Source organism: Ruditapes philippinarum, unplaced genomic scaffold (assembly GCF_026571515.1).
Source record: "Ruditapes philippinarum isolate M1 unplaced genomic scaffold, ASM2657151v2 ctg4760_1_1_1_1, whole genome shotgun sequence".
Classification (NCBI taxonomy): domain Eukaryota; kingdom Metazoa; phylum Mollusca; class Bivalvia; order Venerida; family Veneridae; genus Ruditapes; species Ruditapes philippinarum.
In genome coordinates this window covers 54,772-76,895 of record NW_026852348.1, presented here as the reverse complement: position 1 = coordinate 76,895, position 22,124 = coordinate 54,772, and the positions used below count along the sequence as shown (strand labels likewise).

Genomic DNA, 22,124 nt, shown 5'->3' with positions numbered 1-22,124 from the left:
GTACACAAATTTGCCGTAAAATAAACATTTCCTAAACTGCAATATAAACATATGATATTCATCTAACTGCTGCATTTCTGTTTTGTTGAAAATTATTTAATACCCTTAAAACAAGGTGCTCACTGATTTACTTCAAATTGAGAGCCAATTATACAACTGTCCCTAACTCCGTAAATAGAGGATAGATTATAAGGAAACATGTATTATAAGATTTTGAAAAAGTGAAAAGGCAAATAAAAAATCTAGGATCGGCAATTTAAAGTTTTTTTTTTATAGTTTTTGTCTCATCATCACAGCAGTCATATTATTCAATTCGCTGCATTCAAAAACAGTTGATTTTTTAACTTCAATCCACAAGTCAATGCACCCACATTAATATTTTGTATTGTTTCTATGTCATAAATGTATTCATATGAGCCAGAGTATGAGCTTTAAGTCCACTTTTAGTCGTGAATCTTTTACTGCAGATCTCGCACGCAAATGGCTTCTCTCCAGTATGTATTCTCATATGTACTTCAAGATTCTGTTTGGTCTTCAACATCTTTCCACACTGCTGGCAGGCCACACCTTTAGAAGAGACATCCACTATAAGGAGAAACAAAACAAACTTAAAAACAATATTATATTGTGAGTCATACAAGACAAAATCTCACTCTCTGAAGAAATGATATATAAAAAGTATCAATTTCTATCATTTATGAAACATAAACTTATCAGTCATATCACCTGTTACCATAAAAAACTTCATTAAAATGATAATACAAAATTATTTAAAACACAAACAACAATTTTTTTCAAGAATAAAGCTTTATTCTTCTTTGTAAAACAAAAAGTAAAGGGTAAAATTATAAACCTATTTACAAAATTTGAATCCATACTCTCCCATTTTTTCTAATTACATAATCAATACAATCATACAAGATTTAAAACAGTTAGCAACAATGATTGAATCGAAAAACAGTTTAACATAAGGAGATTCATTTGTGTCTATATGTAGGCACATTATTACAGAAAATAAAAAAACTTATTCAAACAATGCTGTACTATATACATGAAAAACAAGATTGCATTTGAGAAAAATGCTATGCCACCGCATTAATACAACACTAAATAGTAGTGTAGGAACAGATTTTCTTTGTTTCTATACAATTTTGAAGATTGTCATAATGCATAGATCCCTGACCTATCTAATTCTTATTATCAGTTTAGTTAAATCTGTTGTTAACTCAATAAAAGATCAGAGTAGGAATATATCAATGCACTTGAGTCTAGTGAATTTGGTGTTGAAGGTCATATTTCACACAGCCTAAATTTCATGACTACATCAAAGGACAACATAGTAAGACACTTTGTCAAAATCTAGGTCAGCTGAAATCAAAGTTCACTTAACATCTTAATCTGTACACATGGTTCAAATTTCATAGCTGTACATCAAAGGACAAGAAAGTAGGTCACATCATCAAAATCTAGGTCACCTGATGTCAAAGTTCAATTTTACAACTGAAACTGTGCACACGGTCAAAATTTCATTGCTGTACATCAAAGGACAAGAAAGAAGGTCACTGTCCCCTTGGGCAAGGCAAAATTTTGACCCAAGGGTTTAATTCAAAACAATCTTGATACAGGTCCACCAAACAACATTTCAAGTCAAATATCTTAAGCTGTAGCTTTCTCCTATTCAGAAAAGATTTGTTTTATTTTCTGTTTTTACTATGTGAACATAATGAGAATCACTGCCCCTGGGCAGGGCCAATTTTAACACTAGGGGCATAATTAAAACAACTTTAGTAGAGAACCCATAGAATATATTATAGAGCAAACATCAAAGCTCTATGCCTTGTACCTTCAAACAAAAATATTTCTTTTTTTTTTACTATATGTACATAGTGAAAATCAATGACTCCTGGGGGTGGGGCCAATTTTGACCCCAGGGCTATAATGTGTACAATCTTGCTAGAGGTTCACTACATAATGTTTCATGCAAAATATCTTAACTCTAGCCTTTGTAAATTTAGAGAAGATGATTTTTTAAGTTTTTACTATATATATATAAGGAAAACCTATGGCCCATGGGGCGGGTCTTATTTTGACACAAGAGGCAAAATTTGAACAACTTTGGTAGAGTACCTATAGATGATATCATTTAACAAATATTAAAGCTCTAAGCCTTGTACCTTCAGACAATAAGATTTTTTTATTTTTTACTATATGTATATATTGAAAATCAATGACCCCGGGGCAGGGGCAATTTTGACCCCAGGGCTATAATTTGAACAATCTTGCTAGAAGTTCACTTCACAATGTTTCATGCAAAATATCTAACCTCTAGCATTTGCTAGAAGAAATTATTTTACTATAAAGTTTTTACTATATACATATAAGGAAAACCAATGACCCCCGGGGCAGGGCCGATTTTGACCCCAGGGCTATAATTTGAACAATCTGAGTAGAGGTCTACCAGACAATGCCTTATGCAAAATATCTAAGCTCACAGCCTTTTGGGTCTTTACAAGAAGGTATTTTAAGTTTTTACTTTATGTACATATAGTGAAAATCAATGACCCCCGGGGCGGGGCCGATTTTGACCCCAGGGCTATAATTTGAACAATCTTGGTAAGGGTCTATCAGACAATGCCTTATGCAAAATATCTAAGCTCTAGGCCTTTTGGGTCTTTACAAGAAGTTATTCTAAGTTTTTACTATATGTACATATAGTGAAAATCAATCACCACCTGGGGGCCAATTTTGATCCCATGGTTATAATTTGATTAATCTTGGTAGAGGTCTACCAGACAATGCCAGCCAATATCTTATGCAAATTATCTTTGCTCTAAGCCTTGTAAGTCTTTACAAGAAGGTATTTTTAAGTTTTTACTATATGTACATATAGTGAAAATCAATGACCCCCGGGGCGGGGCCGATTTTGACCCCAGGGTTATAATTTTAACAATCTCGGTAGAGGTCTACCAGACAATGCCTTATGCAAAATATCTAAGCTCTAGGCCTTTTGGGTCTTTACAAGAAGATTTTTTAAATTTATTCTTATAATTCCTTTTGGTTGCCATGGCAACCAGATTTCTGCATGGAATGAAATTCTTTGAACAACTTTGGAAGCCCTTCACCCAAGGATCAATCCTGCCAAGTTTGGTTGAAATTGAACAAGTGGTTTTTCACAAGAAGATTTTTTAAGTTCACTATATAATCTATATAACACACACACACACAAACAAACACACACACAGGTGAATCGCTATATGCCACCGCATCGCAGATGCTGCGGTGGCATAATAAAGTAAATTCCACATCCCTTACCACCACAATCATTTTAATATATATGTGTTAAACTAAGCCACATGGTATCCATATTCAATAAATCAAGCATTTTGAATTAATGAAGTATTAAATTCATTTCTTATTCATTGTGTCCATTAAACAGAATGATGCACAGCCTAGACAACTATATCAAGTGATAAAATGGTTCTAAAATCGATTGTACCAATTAAAATCATCTGACAAAAAGGCAGGCCAGTTTTATACTTATTGTATACACAAATGTACATCTCTGTTACATAGTTCATTAAAAGTTTGAGACAAAAACTATGGAACAGTGAAGGGACCATATCTCTGTTACAATTATAACATTTCATCACTTAATTTCAAATGTGTCATCATATGCGATCTTAAACTTGACTTTTGCGTGAATCCTTTACTGCAGACCTCACAGATGAAAGGTTTTTCACCGGTATGTATGCGCATGTGTACATCCCTGTTTTGTCTGTTCTTGAACTGTTTTCCACATAGATTACAAACTGTATCTTGCGATGAACGATCAGCTGAAACAATAAAAAGACTGAAATATTAACTTCCATGTCAATAATCACAACTCTGCCGTCAAAATGCCGTTTAAAACTATTTCTTAACAACATTAGATAAATAAAAACACACCAACAACTTCACATTTCATAGAACTTTTATTTCAACTGATTGATTTGTGAAAATATTTCTTTCTAATACAAGTTCCTTTTTTATGAAAGCATGCACTACATAATAAAAGTCAACAATTTTACTTGAAAATTCAATCAAAACATACAAAATGAAACTAGAAAAATAAGTAAACATTAATTTTACATGAAAATTCAATCAAAACATACAATGTGAACTAGAAAAAGAAGCCAATTAAAGAATAAGCAACATGCTGTAACAAATTACAAAATAGTACAAAATTCAATTAACATGAATACAGAATGATATTGTATGAAGTAAAATAAAAAAATTCTTATTAATATTCCGAACCCAATCATTAGGACCCTGTCTTAATGTGGCAAGAGTGTGAATAAGAAAAAGATTTACTTTTCCAACTTAAGATTTAGTTCAAGTACTGCCAATTATTTATTCCAATATTTAACATCATTTTTGTTTTACTTGTCAAATTAAACTTAATATTGTTTGTCCCCGTCAATCCTGTCTCATTAAAGATTTGTCCTTTATTTAGGTATATACATTAACTAACTGGAAAAACACTTTTCCTTGATTTATTATGATTTATTATAAGCATCGAAACTTCCTGGACTGACATGTACAACCATATGTGATCTCAGACCAGATTTCTGTGTAAATCTTTTCCCACACAGTTCGCATCCGAACGGTTTTTCTCCAGTATGTATACGCATATGTACATCTCTGTTACTACGGTTCTTAAAAGTCTTTCCACAGATTTTGCATACTGTGTCAGCCGAAGAAGCTTGAGCATCTGAAAATATTCAACATTCGAACGGTTAGTATCATAATGTTCAAAACCATTCCTAGAAGTTTCTTATTTCTCTATTCAATAGTCATGAAGTAAGTAAAATCTTATAACTCTAGTACAATGTCATTATTCCATATTCAACTTTATTCAAGCAGCCTCAATGGGAAAAATATATTTGCTATGGTTGTCAATAGAGGTGGAAGTCGGGCATATGCTGAATAAATGAACAATTCAATTAACTGATCTGAACAATGAGCCAAATGCATTTCATATATCGTAGATACACGGCCATATGTCTATTACATCCATAAGTCGAGGGGTATATAATGATTAAAAAAAGTTGGTATTTTGCCATGACTCTTCAATATGTTTTTTTTTTAAATTTCTGCCTTATCCAATGTAAATAAATGGTGTTGTTTTCTATGTGATATCGTTATTTTATCACACACCCGTGCCGATTTTGCGACTCCGTAAATATGGTATTGCACGGCCGTGCATATATTTTGACATGACGTCATTAGCGTTATACAAAAATAGTGTAAAGACGCGCTAAATGTAAGCGTTATACTATAGAAGCGTCAAAGAAAAATGACTCTTTTTTTCACTTTAAACTGTCTTTATTTTGGGTATGTGATAAATAGAATATTAAATTCGTGTAAGTTCATTACTGAATTTATTGCACTCGTTGAATAAAATAATATTATGCTCGCCAGAGGCTTGCATAATATAATTTTATTCAACTCGTGCAATAAATTCAGTATTGAACTTACACTCATTCAATATCCTCTATTTAATCTGGCAAGTATTTCATATGGTGTAATAATGTCATTCAAAGAATTAAACTTTACACAATTTTTTATTGCAGGGATTAAAGGTATCTAATTGGTATTTCAGTTTCAATTATTCAAACATCTTTCTATGTTCATTCCAATTGGTATTATGATTAATGTAAAGTTGTTGTTTTTTCCACTCTGTTAATTGTCCTTTTTTATCATTACAATAAAACTTATGATTTTCATACTTCAACAAATTTCTATGAAATGATTTTTTTCCAACATCTTATTTTTCTGTAGATCTTTTTTAAAATAAGTCTTTATTTTAACTTTTATATACTCGCTCATGTTTATTTCACTCTTATTCAAAGCCTGCTTTCACATAAATTTATGACCACACTCACAATCATGTTGACTCATTCCAATAAATGTTTATTTCACTCAAATAATGTGTATCGTTCTTCACTCATATATATTAGACCTTCCCATTCAGTCTGTATTCACTGTAACACACATCGTATTCTGACTCCAATTCATACCAATGTCCACCCAGAAACATGTTTTATTTTTCATTTCTTATAACATGTTTCCTGCATGGACCACCATATGAGATCGTAGGTTTGACTTCTGGTTAAACCTTCTCCCACACACTTCACATCCGAATGGTTTTTCTCCAGTATGTATTCTCATGTGTACATCCCTATTTTGCTTGTTTTTGAATGTCTTCTTGCAGATTACACACACTGTCTCCTGGTCCTGGTCACCGTCTGAAAGGATAATATCAAGTTTAATAAAGTGTTACGTTTACACATAATATTGCATTTATCAAGCTCTATGATAAACTATCTAACTATTAACAAAAACACAATTTTTTTTTTTTTGGTAATGCTATATTTTTTTCTTTTCCTTTACTAATAAATCAATAGTTGATATAATACACATACAAACAATCAAAAAAATACAAAACAAAACAAATAAACAAATTGAGGTATATTGAAAATCATAATAATACACAACACAGAACCTAATATAATCCAACACTAGGCATTTTCTGTATATTTTCTGAACAATGAAGTTCTTGTTACTTGTATTAAGGCAGACTCCTATAAAACATAATAAAAATCCTGTCTTTTTTTTTGTCTTTTATTTTAATGTCTTACGTTGGACAATATTTCCATTATGATTGAAATCATGTTTATTGTCTGTAAAATAAATTTTGAGTATGTTAACATTTTATAGTATGTATGGTATGTTGATAATTTTCTTTTTAACTACACAAGAATTTGTTTCCCCCATTCGAACTAGATCTTGCTAGAATCTTGCTATGATTATTTATCATATCAAAAATCTTTCTGCATATGCACAACCATATGGGTTCTAAGAATTGATTTCACTCGAAACCTCTTATTACAAATTGTACACATAAATGGTTTTTCTCCAGTATGTATTCTCATATGTACATCCCTATTTTGCTTGTTTTTGAATGTCTTCCTGCAGACGCCACACACTGTCTCAGGGTCTTGTTCCACATCTGAAAGATTAAGTGAATTGTAATGTTAATTTTGTCCATTATAATTATCTAATATACATTCCATATTCAAATCTATATATAATGTTCTATCTAAAACAAAGACTTTTGGTAACGGAACATTTTTTTATTTATTTAACAATATGTACATGTAGTAGGTGCAAAACAAAAACAGGTTTATTGAAAATTATAATAACATAGAAACAGTGTAATAATATACAAACAGTGACCTTCACCCTTAACTTAATGTAACAGAAAATGAATAGCCTTAAAATGCCACTAATTAAGAGCCAGGGTATCTGCCTACATGTCAATGTTGTCTGACCAAGCTCTTTACATGCATGGGACCAAAATATCAACTGTCAGTTTTGCCCAAGTTGACAGTAAATGGAAATTTTCAAGAATATTCTAAATAAATATTATAAGGACAAGTTAAGAAATGCTTCAGATATAAACAAGTCAAAATAAGATTTTGTCAGCCTTGCAATGCTGCATTTTTTATATCAAAATCCATTAAACTTTCGGACAGTTTTTAATTCAAAACAGGCCAAACACATAGATCTCATAAATTCATCAGTTTAACAGTTAATCGTATAGAAGAGGTTTTGTATACAGACATGGGCGACAGATGTCTTTCTGATCATTTAACTTTATATAAAATTATCTTACAAATTAATTGAATACTGTACAATATTTTCATTCAATTGAAACTATGTCTGTTCATGAATAATCAGTATCTAATTTTCAGTGTACTTCCACTGCTCTTAATTATTTACACTAGAAAAAATACTTTATTCTTCTTTATTAAAGCTTAACTTGCTAAAATGTCTTCCACTACAGTTTCAATTTAAATCTGGCTGCATATGCACAACCATATGAGATCTTAGATTTGATTTCACTCGAAAACGCTTATTACAAATTGTACACATAAATGGTTTTTCTCCAGTATGTATTCTCATATGTACATCCCTATTTTGCTTGTTTTTGAATGTCTTCCTGCAGACGCCACACACTGTCTCAGGATCTTGTTCCTCATCTGAAAGGTCAAGTGTATTATAATGTTAAATTTGTCCATTATATACATTCCTTATTAAAATCTATCTAAAATTTTCTATCTAAAACAAAGAATTTTGGATAATATTTTTCATAATATATACATGTAGGTGTTGCAGTAACAGAAAAGCAAAACAAAAACAGATTGATTGAAAATTATGATAACATAGTTTTACATAGTAATAATGAACAGTGAACTTCATCCTTAACTCAATGTAACAGAAAATGAACAGACCTTTGCCACTGTTAAGAACCAGGGCATCTGCCTGCATTATCAAAGAGGCCCATTTTGTCCAGGTTGTCAAATAGCCTGTACGGTCAAAGCGAAATTTTCAAGAATTTATTAAATAAATATCACAAGCACTTTAGATTAAAACATTTACGTCAAAATCAGATTCTGATAATGCTGTATTTTTATATCAAAATCCATTAAACTTTGTGTTCAACAAGGCAAATACATATAGCTGTCAGAAATGAAGCATTTAAATCACAAATTTCTCATATATTTAAAATAACCTATTTCCAGCATTATTAATTCAACAATGTGATATAATGTCACACACAGTTTTAAAGAATCTTCATCTTTTTGCACCATTAATGTTAAACATTCCATTAGAATGCAACTTAAAACCAATTTGAATTAAGTACAGACACAAATGTTATCTTTTTTTCCAAATCAAGCTTTAAAGTTATTTTTTTTCACCACTAATCAGTCAGTTTAAGTTGTCTTGGTTTTTTCCCCCAATTCTAACCAGAGTTATGGCCTGTTTTTCCCTAACGTAATAAAAAGGTTACGTCCATTTTTGCCCAGTTACAGCTTTATTTGCCACAATTTATATATTTATAAGTTATTTCCAATCTCTCTGTACATGAACAACCATATGTGACCTAAGATTTGACTTCACTCGAAACCGTTTATGACATACTGTACACATGAACGGTCTTTCTCCAGTGTGTATACGCATATGTACATTCATGTGATATTTTGAAGAGAACGACTTCCTACAAGTTGGACATTCCGTCTCACCTAAACCGTCCAACCCTGAAACAACAAGATTGATATTAAGGAAATTGCCTGAATTCTTCAAGTTTGTCTAATGAAAAACTAATTTGTTTACTAGCTAGACATAGCAAATACTTTTTTCCCACAAATGAAAAAAAATAAAGAAAAATTACAATATCAATAGTTTTATTTTCATAAAGAGCATGCTTAAGTACCCAATTACAATATTATCAGCACACTCAGTTTATACTACTACAAAATTCAAATTTTCCTGGCTTGTTTAGATAATATCTTAATTGACAACATTGGGGAAAAGTCCAGTTTTAACTTATCAATTTTGGCATCATTATTGATGATTTTCTAAATCGACAGACAAACATGGACAATACAAGAAAAATATATATTATTTTATGATGACACAACACTTTTCTTAAATAAAAAATTGTAAAGTTTGAAACTACATAATTATGGATCACTTTTACTGTTATTGCATACTAACTGGTCTCATGTCACACTTCATTCCATTTTTTTTATACTTAACTTTAAATTCCAGGAATAAATTCTATTGTTTAAAAAACACCAACTTTTACACAACACATACTGCTCCATGAGTATATAATAATTATATAAGTTCCATTTGCTCAGTAGAATTCCTCTATATTTATGTGACACATTGAGCTAAAGAATATTTTGTACATGCACCACCATATGCGATCTTAGATTAGATTTCTGATTGAAACATTTATTACACACAGTACAAGCAAACGGTTTTTCTCCTGTATGCATACGCATATGTGATTTAAGATTTGATTTCACTCGAAACCGTTTATGACATATTGTACACATGAACGGTCTTTCTCCAGTGTGTATACGCATGTGTACATTCAGATGATACTTCGAAGAGAACGACTTCCCGCAAGTTGGACATTCCGTCTCACCTAAACCGTCCAACCCTGAAACAACAAGATTGATATTAAGGAAATTGCTTGAATTCTATAACTTTAGTTTGACCTATGAAAAACTAATAATTGTTTAACAATATTGAGATACCCTTTAGCCCAAATGAAATAAACAGAAGAAAAATTACTATATCAATACTTTTATTTTCATGAAGAAGATACTGAAGTACCCAATAGTAATATTAATTACAATCAAACCTTGTAAATACTTCTACGTACTTTAAAAAAAATTTCCTGGTTTGTTTACATACTATCTTAACAAAATTGGGGAAAAGTCAAGTTTTAACTTATCAATTTTGACATCATTTTTTATCATTTTCTAAATCGACAAAAAAAACCCGGACAGCCTAAGTTTCAAAAGCACAAGAAAAAAATTACACACAAGTTAACACTTTTCTTCAGAATGTCACATGTCACACTTTATTCCAGTTTTTTTCTCCTGAATTTAACTTCAAATTCCAGAAATAAATTCTGTCTGGGAGGTTGGATATTTAACAACTGAATTCACCAACTTTTACACAACACACATACTGCTCCATGAGTATATAATAATTATCTAAGTTCCATTAGCTCACAAGTATTCCTCTAAATTTATGTGACACAATGAGCTAAAGAATTTTTTGTACATGCACCACCATATGCGATCTAAGATTAGATTTCTGATTGAAACGTTTATTACACACAGTACAGGAAAACGGTTTTTCTCCCGTATGTATACGCATGTGTACATTTAAATGATATCTTGTAGTTAACGTCTTTCCGCAAATCTTGCACTCCGTGTCGCTTGGATTTTCCAGACCTGAAATAATAAAATACAAACTTAAAACCTTCGGATAAAAAATCGCAAGATCTCATTTCTTCTCAAGAAGAAAATGTAAATTTTCAAATTATATTACATTTCACAACAGGTTTAATATACATTGTCACATAATGTTATAATGTTATCAATCAATATTAATATCTATATGAAAAAAAAAAAATCAAAAAAATCTGAATTATATCTTTCCACTATTAAACTCAAACCCTCCACTTGGATTTTAAAATAACAATTTTGAACTAGAGGATGCTTTTGTAAAAAAGCGCATGTCTCCCCCACTGCTGAGAATAACTGTGGATGGAAACAGGAATGGAAATGGAGATAAGATAATGTAAATACCCGGTAGATGTCCTCACTGATAAGAACTCTAGTTATCATCCGGAAATGAGAAAATGACCAATGGTCACTGTGACCTTGACCTTTGACCTACTGACCATTAAAACAATAGGGATCATTTGATTAATAAGACCAATCATCCTATGAAGTTTGAGGGTTGTAGGTCAAAAGGAACTCTAGTTATCATCCGGAAATGAGAAATTGACCAACGGTCAGTGTGACCTTGACCTTTGACCTACTGACCCCAAAAACAATAGGGATCATCAGCTCTATAAGACCAATCATCCTATGAAGTTTGAGGGCTGTAGGTCAAAAGGAACTCTAGTTATCATCCGGAAACGAGAAATTGACCAACGGTCACTGTGACCTTGACCTTTGACCTACTGACCCCAAAAACAATAGGGATCATCTGCTCAATAAGACCATTCATCCTATGAAGTTTGAGAGCTGTAGGTCAAAAGGAACTCTAGTTATCGTCCGGAAACGAAGAATGGACGGACGGACTGACGGACGGACGGACTGACGGACGGACGGACGGACAGGGCAAAAACAATATGTCTCCCCCCGAGGTGGGGGAGACATAATCATCTATTTGCACTCCAGTTATGTACTCCAGTTATATACTTTATATATGACATCATTATGTTTCTAATGACAATAATAACAAATTATACAAAGATATATATTTTTGATGTATATTTTTATTCATTTTGAACAAAAACTTGTATACAATAATGAATTTCTACAAAACAAATTTCAAGTTGAATATTATGATAATGATGTAGAAGAAATTACAGCATGTCTCCAATTCAAACATTACTGATCTTTACTGTCAAAATTTCCAGTCATTGTTTGAAAAACTAAATACATGTAAAATTCACTTTTACGACACCACAAGTCTACAAAAACTGAACACAAACTGAACATCCTTTTTTCCCCACAAATTAAAACTGTTTATTAATGTTCATATGGGTGATCATATGCCGACGGAGTATCGAGTTCTGGTTGAAACGTTTATAACACACATTACACTTGAACGGTTTTTCTCCTGTATGTATTCTCATATGTACGTTAAGAGAATGTACACGTTGAAATGTTTTCCCGCATAAATGGCATGTTTTCTTACTCATATCTGAAATTCAAAAAGTAAAATGAAATTTATTACAGATGATATTTGGCAAAAGAAATCATGAGATTAATGAAACAGGGGATTACAATGTTGAAGGAGAAAAAAAACAATTTCTTAAAACATATTATGCAAGAAGTGCTAAAATCAGAAATTGTTTAGCATAATGCTAATAAGATATTAAATACCTGGATAATATTTGCGTCTTCCTGTAACCTGGAGTTATTCAACCAGAAAGGCAAAAATACTAAGTACAAGAGAGCAGACTCGAACAAGGGTGATGCTTTCTTTGTTAAAGGAGGTGTGAATTTAAAACAGAAACAAGAAGTATTTTTTTAACATTTTATTTCCTCAACAAAAAACAATGAAAAAAAATTGTACGATATAAACAGTTCATTTACGTTCCTTATTAAAATAATAACTTTTGAAATTTGTAGCTTTGTATTTATGTTTGAAAATTTTATATGATATTTATTTCAAATGTAAGCTAAGCGATTGACGCACAAGCAACTTCAATATCTATTCTTCTATATAGTCATATCACATAAAACTTCCTCTAAAAAGTGTGTTCAATTTATAATTCTTTATAACAGTGTTCTGAACACATCTCATTTCATTATATAATTATATACACAGCAGAAAAAAATATAAAACAAAATAAAAACCAATCAAGTCAACTTATTTGAACAGTATCTTCCAAAACATTCTGAACCACAATTTGACCATGTCATTTAATATAAATGTTGCTAAGCAACAGTTACTGGTTTAATTATATCACTTCATATGAGTGACCATGTGCCCTTTAAGATGGGCTTTCTGAATGAACCGTTTGAAACATATTCTGCACTCGAACGGCCTCTCTCCAGTATGTATGCGCATATGATCATTTTTATTCCTCTTGTTCTTGAACACTTTCCCGCACATGTCACATGTAATGTCTTGTAATGCTTTATTACCTGCAATTTATAAATTTAAACATTAACCCATTTTCACTGCCATGATATCTACAATTTATAAATATAAACATTAACTCATTTTCACTGTTTCTATCTTCTTCTATGATAATAACTAATATACACATTTTTATACCCTTTTGTATTTCTTAAATGATCTAGTCCAGCTTTCATATTTGGGTCTGGCTATTATCAATTTTGGGGATATCAAGATGAAAACTTCTAAGTTGGTCAGGCAACTGTACAGAGTCTAGTAAGACTGTACTGGTAGATACCGCTTATTACCTTTGGTTCCAGGGGGTCAAAGGTTAATCTCCCGAAATGGGTAAATTACCATGAAACTAAATTTTATTTATTATTTATTTCCTACATTAGCAAGGGCAACTCATGGTTAAATTACTTCCAAGATGATTGGGTTTTTTTTTACAAACTTTAATACTATATATCCTTCTGAGACATTAATCCAGCCATTTAGTGTTACAATTAAAACTCAACAGAACAAGCACATTCCTATTTATGCCATGTATATACTATACATATTAAAGCACCAAATTTAACAATAAAACAACATAAAATGTTAACATGAACATTATTTGTTATCATTCAAAATAAATTTTGGTTTTAAAAACTTTTGCCTATGTATACACAGTTCCATGTTCTCTATCATAATTGCTCCTTTATGCTCATCATATATTGAACAGAAACACCACTTCATTAAATTTCTAAAAACATTTGTTCCATTTTCACTAATACATTGCCATTTAGTAGTTTCATAGTTGCTTTCACATAATTAAGTCATCTCACATTTCATAGTTACATCCCTTTTATTCTCTGTCATTTTGGTATTTCATCCATAGTTGTTTCCCTTTAATTCACTGTCATTTCACAGTTGCTTCCCTTTGTTTCATTTGCTCCTTTATAATTGTATTGAAACACTCATTTCGGATGAAACTGTCAGTTAAAACTGAGCTAATGTACAATAATTTAATGCAGATAATTCTTCAATTTGGTAATTTGGACGTCAAGTGAAATATCATGTGCCGTTTAAGATTTGATTTCTGGTTAAACTTCCTGTTACAAACTCGACACTGGAATGGTTTTTCGCCAGTGTGTATGCGCATGTGTACGTCCCTATTCTGTTTGTTCTTGAACATCTTCATACAAACTGGACAAGTCAGATTATCACCTGAAAGTAGCAGTAGATCTTGTCAAATCACTACAGGCGACTTACATAAAATATTAGCTTCAGATTACAAAGATTCAATAATGCAGTTCAAAATATGAAAATGGCATATATGTATAAAATTATATTAGGCAGCAAATCACACTACCACAAATTACTGCACAATTTATCTAATTCTTGTCTTAAAAATGTCCAAAGAACTAATCTGAATGCTTTGATATAGTACAGGGTTAACAGATAAATACAGCTCTGATAATTTAACAAAATTCTGAATTGAGGTGTAATTGATAAGGAAAGAACATGAGAAAATTTTTAGATTCTTGTCTTAACTTTATTTTGTAGTACCTAAATATTGCGTACAAAAATTGGTCATTGACAAAGATACAGCTTCGACTGACAGCAGCATATTTTACAAGAAAAAATAATTTTTAAAATTGCAAGAAATTTAGTTAAGTCAATACAATTAATTATAAGGCAAGACAATCTTTTGTATACTAAACAATCCTAACAGCTTTTCAAATTGAATTCATAGTAAGTTTTCTTTTGTTATCGGTAACACAGTATTGAATAAATTGTATCCTATTGTTATCTTTGCTTTCTCAATTTCTTATCTTTGCTTTTCTCAATTTCTCTTTCTTTTTGATAACTTTTTAATCTTTCAAATATATTACCAGTTAATTTTTACCAAATTTAATAACTTAGATGCATAACTTGTTAAGCCTTTTATTACCACAGTAAATATAGTTGTTTTGATATAATGGCACAATATTGAATATTGAACATGGTCATGGGGCATGTCACCCTACTTGCTATTAATTTTTTTGTAAGTCTCATCTTATTACTAAATATATTGTATCATATCATAATTATCATCTCTATGTCTTATCATCACTTCACTTTAATCATCACACTTCTTTTTTAACGCAAGTGTCTTCACAATTTGCTTTCATTGCATCGGAATCATATTCATATTTCTATAAGACATTATTTCCTTTTTAACATATTTTCATTTTTTTCAGATTTTCAATATCATTGAGCCTTAATAAAATCCCACAAGTGAGCTATCAATAGTACAGAGCCTAATCAACTTTCACATGTGCGCAGGTTGGTCTGACTGTAGGCTTATCACATTTAGTGCAACAGGTCAAGGGTTTAAAGCCTCCTTGAAGTGTACCACCATGTGCGATTTAAGGTTTGACTTCTGTTAAAAACGTTTTTCACAAAGGTTCAGGCAAAAGGCTTTTCTCCAGTGGGGCAAAATTTGGGATGTCGTTGTAAAACCCTTGTTTTGGGAAAGAGAAATATTTGTCCACAATTTACGGGAAAACTTTCCCCAGATGTGCGCTAAAAAGAATAAATAAATTTTTTAGAATTTAAAAAATTTCCATTTTAGGGGGGAATTTTTTCCCTTAAAATTCAAATTTTTAAAAAAAAAAACCAAAAGGGAAAAAAATCAAAGACTTTTAATTTAAAATTTTTTTTTTGTTGTGAAAAAATTTAAAACTTTCAAATAAAAAAAACATTTAAAAATAGAAGATCTGATGAAAAAAACCCAAGAAAATGTTTTTTAAATTATTCACAAAAAATTTGCCATAAAATTTTTATTAGGGTTTAAATTTTCCAAATAAAGGGCACAAAATAAAATTTAAAAACTCCAATTTTAAAGAAAGATTAACACTTAAATACCCTTTAAACAAAAGGGAAATTACCCAAACTGCAACAATGAAAACCCCCAAAAGATTTAAACCCAAATGGAAAAAATTTTTCATTAAAAAATTGAGTTTTTCCCTTCAAAATGAAACTGGGGTAATTTTTGGGATTGGGGGCATGTACTTTTTGTGTAAAAGATTTCCCACATATATCGCATGAAAACGGCCTATTTCCAGTGTGTAACATTTTATGTCTCAGCATATTATGCTTGCTTGCAAATGACTTCCCACAAATATTACACTCAACACGATCTTTGGTGCCGTGACCAGGATCACTTGTATCTATAAATAGAAACAATATGATGTAAGCATCTAATATCAGGTAAAAACTTTTCCCAATACCCTTTTTTCCCCAATACTAAAAACAAAAGGGAAAATTCATCCCAAATCAAAATTTTTTGGGAAATTTTCTTTGTCTATCATAGAAAAACTGCAAATATTCTAAACAAACAAACCCTTTTTCAACCAGAGTAAATTTAAAAATAAAAGGGGGAAACAAAATTTTAAATTTAAATTTCAACAAAGTGTGGGGTTTTTTCAACAACTCATTAAAAAATTTTTGTTTAATTAAAATTTAAAAATTTTCCCAAATTTTTAATTTTAAATATTTTTTTTTTTTTTTAAAAATTTTCTTCAAGTTTTTTTTCCCTTAAAAATTACTATCATAAATTAAAGCCCCTTAAAACCCTTTCCAATTTTTTAATGCAAGTTCTTCCCAAAATTTTCTTTTAAAAAACCCAAAATTTAAATTGTTATTTGTTTAAAACTTTTTGAGTTGAAACATTATTTCTTTAAATTTAAAAAAAAGGGCTAAAGGGGAAAATTTTTTTCCCCCAGTTTTTCTCCTTTAAATAAAACCAAGCATGTGTGTTTTTTACATGGGCTCGCTGGTAAATCCCTTTTTCCAAAAATTTACACGAAAAAGGCCGTTTCCCCCAAAAATGTAAATCATATGTTTTTCCCATGTTTTGTTTTTTTGGGAAAAAAATTTTTCCCAACATAGGGAAAATTGGGTAAACGTTTTTCCCCCAAATTTCCCAAATCTGAAACCTAAAATTTAAAAATAAATAAAAATGAAGAATTTAAAAAAATTTTTAAGTTCAACCTAAAACCCCAAGAATTTTTTTTTTTTTTTAAAATAATTAACTATACAACCCCGGGATAAACCCAAAACCCAAAAAAAAAATTTTTCAAAAATTATATTTTTTTTAAAAAATTTTAAATGCATCATTTGTAAAAATAAAAAGTTACCCAACAAATGCTCCCTTATTTTTTTCATATGTGCATATTTTAAAAATGGGTTTTTTTTTAAGAAAAAACTTTTTTTAAAATTTTCCCCTTTTTTTAAAATTTTTTAAAACCAAAAATAAAAAAAGGCCCTGAAATTTTAAATATTCATTCATAACCCAAAAAAAAAAATGTCAAAAAATTTTTTTTAAAAAGGAAAGTTTTTAAAAAAAAATTAAAAAACAAAAAAACTGAATTTTTTGGAACCCTTTAAAAAAAAAATTTTTTTTTCATCTTTGCTAAGAAATCAATTTTTTTCCCCCCTTTAAAAGGAATTTAAGTTAAAATTTTAAAATAAATGTTTTTAAAGTTTTTTTTTGCCCTTACCCTTTTTTTTCCTTTTTTTTCCTTTTTTCCCCGTTTAATAAGTCATTTTTAATGAAACCCTTTTTAAAATGGTTTTTGGGTTTTAATAAACATTGAAAATTTTTTTGTTAAAAAAAATTAAAAACCAAAATTTTTTAATTAAGGGCCCCCAAAATTTAATTTGAACCCTTTTTTTTTAATCGGTTGAAGTTTTAAATAAGAAAAAAATTTTTCCCTTTCCTACGGAAGTTTTTTTGACATATGTCCCGGCATTCAAAAGGTCTTTCTCCAGAATGTAACGACAAGTGCGTCTTCAGGTTGGGCCCCTTCTGGTTGAATCGACTTTCCACACAGATGACATGAAAGAATGGTTTCTGTCCGGTGTGTAAAATCCGGTGCCGCTTCATGTTGCCAGCACTCGAAAAAATATGTTCCGCATAATATCACACGTCGTTCTAAAAATTCTCAGAATTTTTCCTGTAAAATATGTAAATGATGATATAGCTAATAGTTTAAATGATGAATGAAAAATCTGCTTTTAATTAATTGTCATAAAAAAAAATGTATACTTACAGCACCTTTAATTTTTAGGAGTAAATTAAAAAACAAAAAGAAAATTTTTTTAAAGAAGAAAAAAAATTTCTTTTTTTCAAAAAAAAAAATAAAAAAAATTTTTTACCCAAAAAACAATTTTAAAAAAAAATATATAAAAAAAAATTATTTTTTAAAAAAAAACAATGAAATCCCCCTTTTCCTCAATAATTTTATTTTTTCAAAAAATTAAAGGCCCGTTTTAAATTTTTGGATTTTAAAAAAATTAAAAACCCAAAAAATTTAAAAATTTTTAAAAATTTTTTCCCTTCACAAATTTTTAAATTTTTCCAAATTATAAATTTTTTTAAAAAATTAAAGGTCCAGGTTTTTTTTTGTCATTTAAATTTTAAAAACTTTTTTAAAGTAACAAAAACTTTTAAAAGAAAGGGGTTTTTGTATATTCTTGTTGTTAGTAAAAGAAAATTCCAACTGTACATCTACCCATTATAACCCGAAACATATTCCCTTTTTAACAAAATTTGAATAACGAGCAGCTTAATATAGTGTTGTTTTTGTTCTTGGTTTGCTCTTCTTCTTTTTTTTGCTAAAATAAGACATCAGTTTTTCTATTATTACTTTTACTTTTGAGTCTGAGTAGCATATCACTTATTACACAATTACTGTATTAGTTTTGAATTTTAGATTCATTTTTTAATTCACTTTACACTAATAACACAATATATTTGTTCATATGCCAGTTTAATTAGTTATTCTCATGTACTGTCAAACAACACCTTTCACCAACTTTTTTCCTTCAGCTGTTCCAGAGACCCCTTAGCTCATGGCACGCCCTTACTTTTCACCAACTATTTCCTTTAAATAATCACTCAGCTGTTCCTTTACACTCCTTACATTTGTGTTTCTGTCAGCTTCAGATGTAACTGCATGTTTAACATGTACATACATATGTGTTTTCAAGGTGGCTTTCTGTGTAAACCTTTTCATGCAAAAGGTACACTGGAATTGTTTCTCGCCAGTATGTATTAACTTATGTCTGGCCATGTTTTGTTTGCTGGCAAACTGTTTACCACAAATATCACACATTGTGGTCCCAAGATCAACCAGTGGAGTCCCTAAAAATATAGAAATTATGACTGTAAATTACTGAATTTAATTGCATTAGATTATTAAATTCTTATCTAGATCAAAATCATAATCTTATCTATAAGTTTCAATTCCACATTAGTAATTATGATAAAAATTTACATTTTTCTTAAATGTTCAACCAACTAACATTCTGATTCTGGGGCTCATCATCCATAAGGTAACAAAAAAAGCAAAAAAGTTTCTGAAAATTATTTACTACTAAAAATGTTTTTTTACTTTACTCAGTTACAGAATATTCAAATAATCATACTGTCACTGCTCCTCTTTTTATATTTCATAATGTTTTATTTAACAAAAATGTTAAGTAATATATCTTCTTTATTCATCATTTGTTGACTTTTTTAAAGGCAAATGAACATATCATTGAGTGGTCACTTTAGTAATACATTTAAGGTCTGAAGTATTAGTGCTGTATCTTGTATTTCTCCACTCTAGAAGATTTATGATTTACAACATTTTTTTTTTAGTAAATTTCAAAATCTCCTTAAGGCAATGTTTTGCAGATAAATCACAAACACAACCAACTTGAATACTGTTTAAAGCCACTACAAAGATTATGCACAATCAAGAATAATGTTTAAAGCCACTACAAAGATTATGTACAATCACTTTACACTTATTATAATGTTTAATGACTTTCCATAACGTCATAGCAAACATATCTGCAACAAATTCATGACCAGACTCCTTCATTAATTCCTACTCTTTCACATTTCCTACTCCTTCCTTTAAACATTTCCTTCTTCTTCCTTCAACTTTTCCTACTCTTTCAACATTTCTCTAGTCCTGCCTTCAACATTTCTTACTCCTTCCTTCAACTTTTCCTACTCCCAGATTCTTTAAACATTTCCTTCTCCATCCTTCAACTTTTCCTACTCTTCAACATTTCCCTAGTCTTGCCTTCAATATTTCTTACTCCTTCCTACAAATATTTCATACTCCTTTCTTCAACAATTGTGTTTTCATTCATAAATCCCGATGAGGATATATTAAATTTTGAAAAAAAAAAGCCTTACAGTTTACATTCTATCTCTCCTTCAAGTTTGATATCTAAATAAAGTTGCCATTATTCATCATATAACATCCATTCTCAACACTTGTGGACATATGCAACATGCTTAACTTACTATTCAACCATGTGACTTTGTACGAAAGTTTCATATCAAGTTCAACTTGTTTAAATGAACAGCCATGTGCGACTTTAACGTAGCTTTTTGGTTGTATGATTTCAGACAGATTTTACACTGGAAAGGTCGAACTCCTGAGTGGATCAACTTATGTCTCTCTATGTTCCGTTTATGAGCGAAATATTTTCCACACACGTCACACTGAGGCTGGTTCTTATTCTCAAGTTGACCAGGATACAGTGCTCTATTATCCTGGTTCCTGTCAATACAATCCTTCAGGCCCTGGTTCCCAAATACACAATCCAAAGTTCCAGGCTTCCCCATTGTAAAGTTGGGAAAACCTATAAAAGTGATAAAGATTTGTTAATTTTTTTTCATTACTTACTTAGTTCAAATAGCCTTATAAATACCTTAAATACATGTACTAAAATGGACTATAAACAAAAATCTAAGGATGAAACAAAAAACTAAACAACAAATATAAGATTTCAAAAGATAATATATTAAAACAATTTTTAGAGCAAGTATTAAAAGGGTGTTAATGTTAGTACAAAATGTATATAAATCAATAAGTATAAAAAGTAAAAACATTGCCATTATCTATCAATACAATCAAACTGGGTAGGTTATGGACCCTATATTGTTACAGACATTCAGTCAACTGTGAACAGCACCCAGTAGCAGTTGCACACAGTAATGACAGAGGTGCTGCAAATCTTACTCCACCAATAAATAAAGTTACTATTCAACTTATCCCTGTCATGTAAAATCCAATCAAGTCATTTGAAACAAGTTCTTTAGTATTTCTTCATAGGTTAATTCATATAATAGTTTTCTTATCCAAATTAATATGTTTTAAATAACTTTTCAACCTATTATGTAACTGATTAAATCTAAATAATTAGTTTATCTTTCATATGTACAACCATGTGAGCTTTAAGATTCGCCTTTTGATTAAAGCACCGATGGCATTTTTCACATTGAAACGGTTTTACTCCAGTGTGGATCATCCTATGTCTTTCTAGTTTTGCATTGTTTTGAAAGTATTTGCCACAAATATCGCACTGTTTTTTACCGCCTTGACCAATGGTGCCGTGACCAGGATTTTCTACTGATGCATTAGTGTTAGGATAGAACATCTGACCTAAAATGGTAAATAAAGTAAATTCAAAACATCATTGTTGACAACACCAAATTTTAAAGATCTTACAACATTAAATTACTAAAATTTAGGACTAATTAAAACCAAAGCTTTTTCCATTTTCTTGAAATCTTTATTTTACACAAAATCATCATTTTTTTTTATTTACACAGTGTCTATTCTAGGAATTGAAAAATAGGGGTGATTTTCCCCCCTCTATTTCAAAAAAGGGGGCGATTTTCAAAATCAAAGGGTGCCAATATAAACTGCCAATGTTAAATCCTCTGCATTAAGTTTACACTGAGGCATTCAACCGATGAAATAATTAAAACGATAATATTTATTTAAGGCAGCAGAAGTTGTCCCCCCTGAATT

The 22,124-nt window shown here is 30.3% G+C and overlaps 1 protein-coding gene across 41 annotated transcripts in view; it reads right to left on the bottom strand.

Moving 5' to 3' along the window:
• Nucleotides 1-22,124, bottom strand: part of LOC132757472 (sal-like protein 1) — a 118,346-nt gene that overhangs the window by 71,298 nt on the left and 24,924 nt on the right. The window contains exon 5 of one of the 41 annotated variants that reach the window (XM_060749006.1): nt 60-585. The exons of 27 other annotated variants lie outside the window; for them this stretch is intronic. In XM_060749006.1, coding sequence (XP_060604989.1) covers nt 392-585 — 194 coding nt within the window. In that variant the 3' untranslated portion in view covers nt 60-391. Of the gene's footprint in view, nt 1-59; nt 586-3,365; nt 3,834-4,156; nt 4,751-5,584; nt 6,288-6,845; nt 7,052-7,198; nt 8,085-9,761; nt 10,058-10,470; nt 10,863-12,145; nt 12,349-12,845; nt 13,299-13,947; nt 14,482-18,903; nt 19,448-20,488; nt 20,950-21,145; nt 21,753-22,124 lie in introns of those variants that run through there. 13 more of the 41 variants (XM_060748954.1, XM_060748892.1, XM_060749029.1 and 10 more) reach the window with 13 other exon arrangements.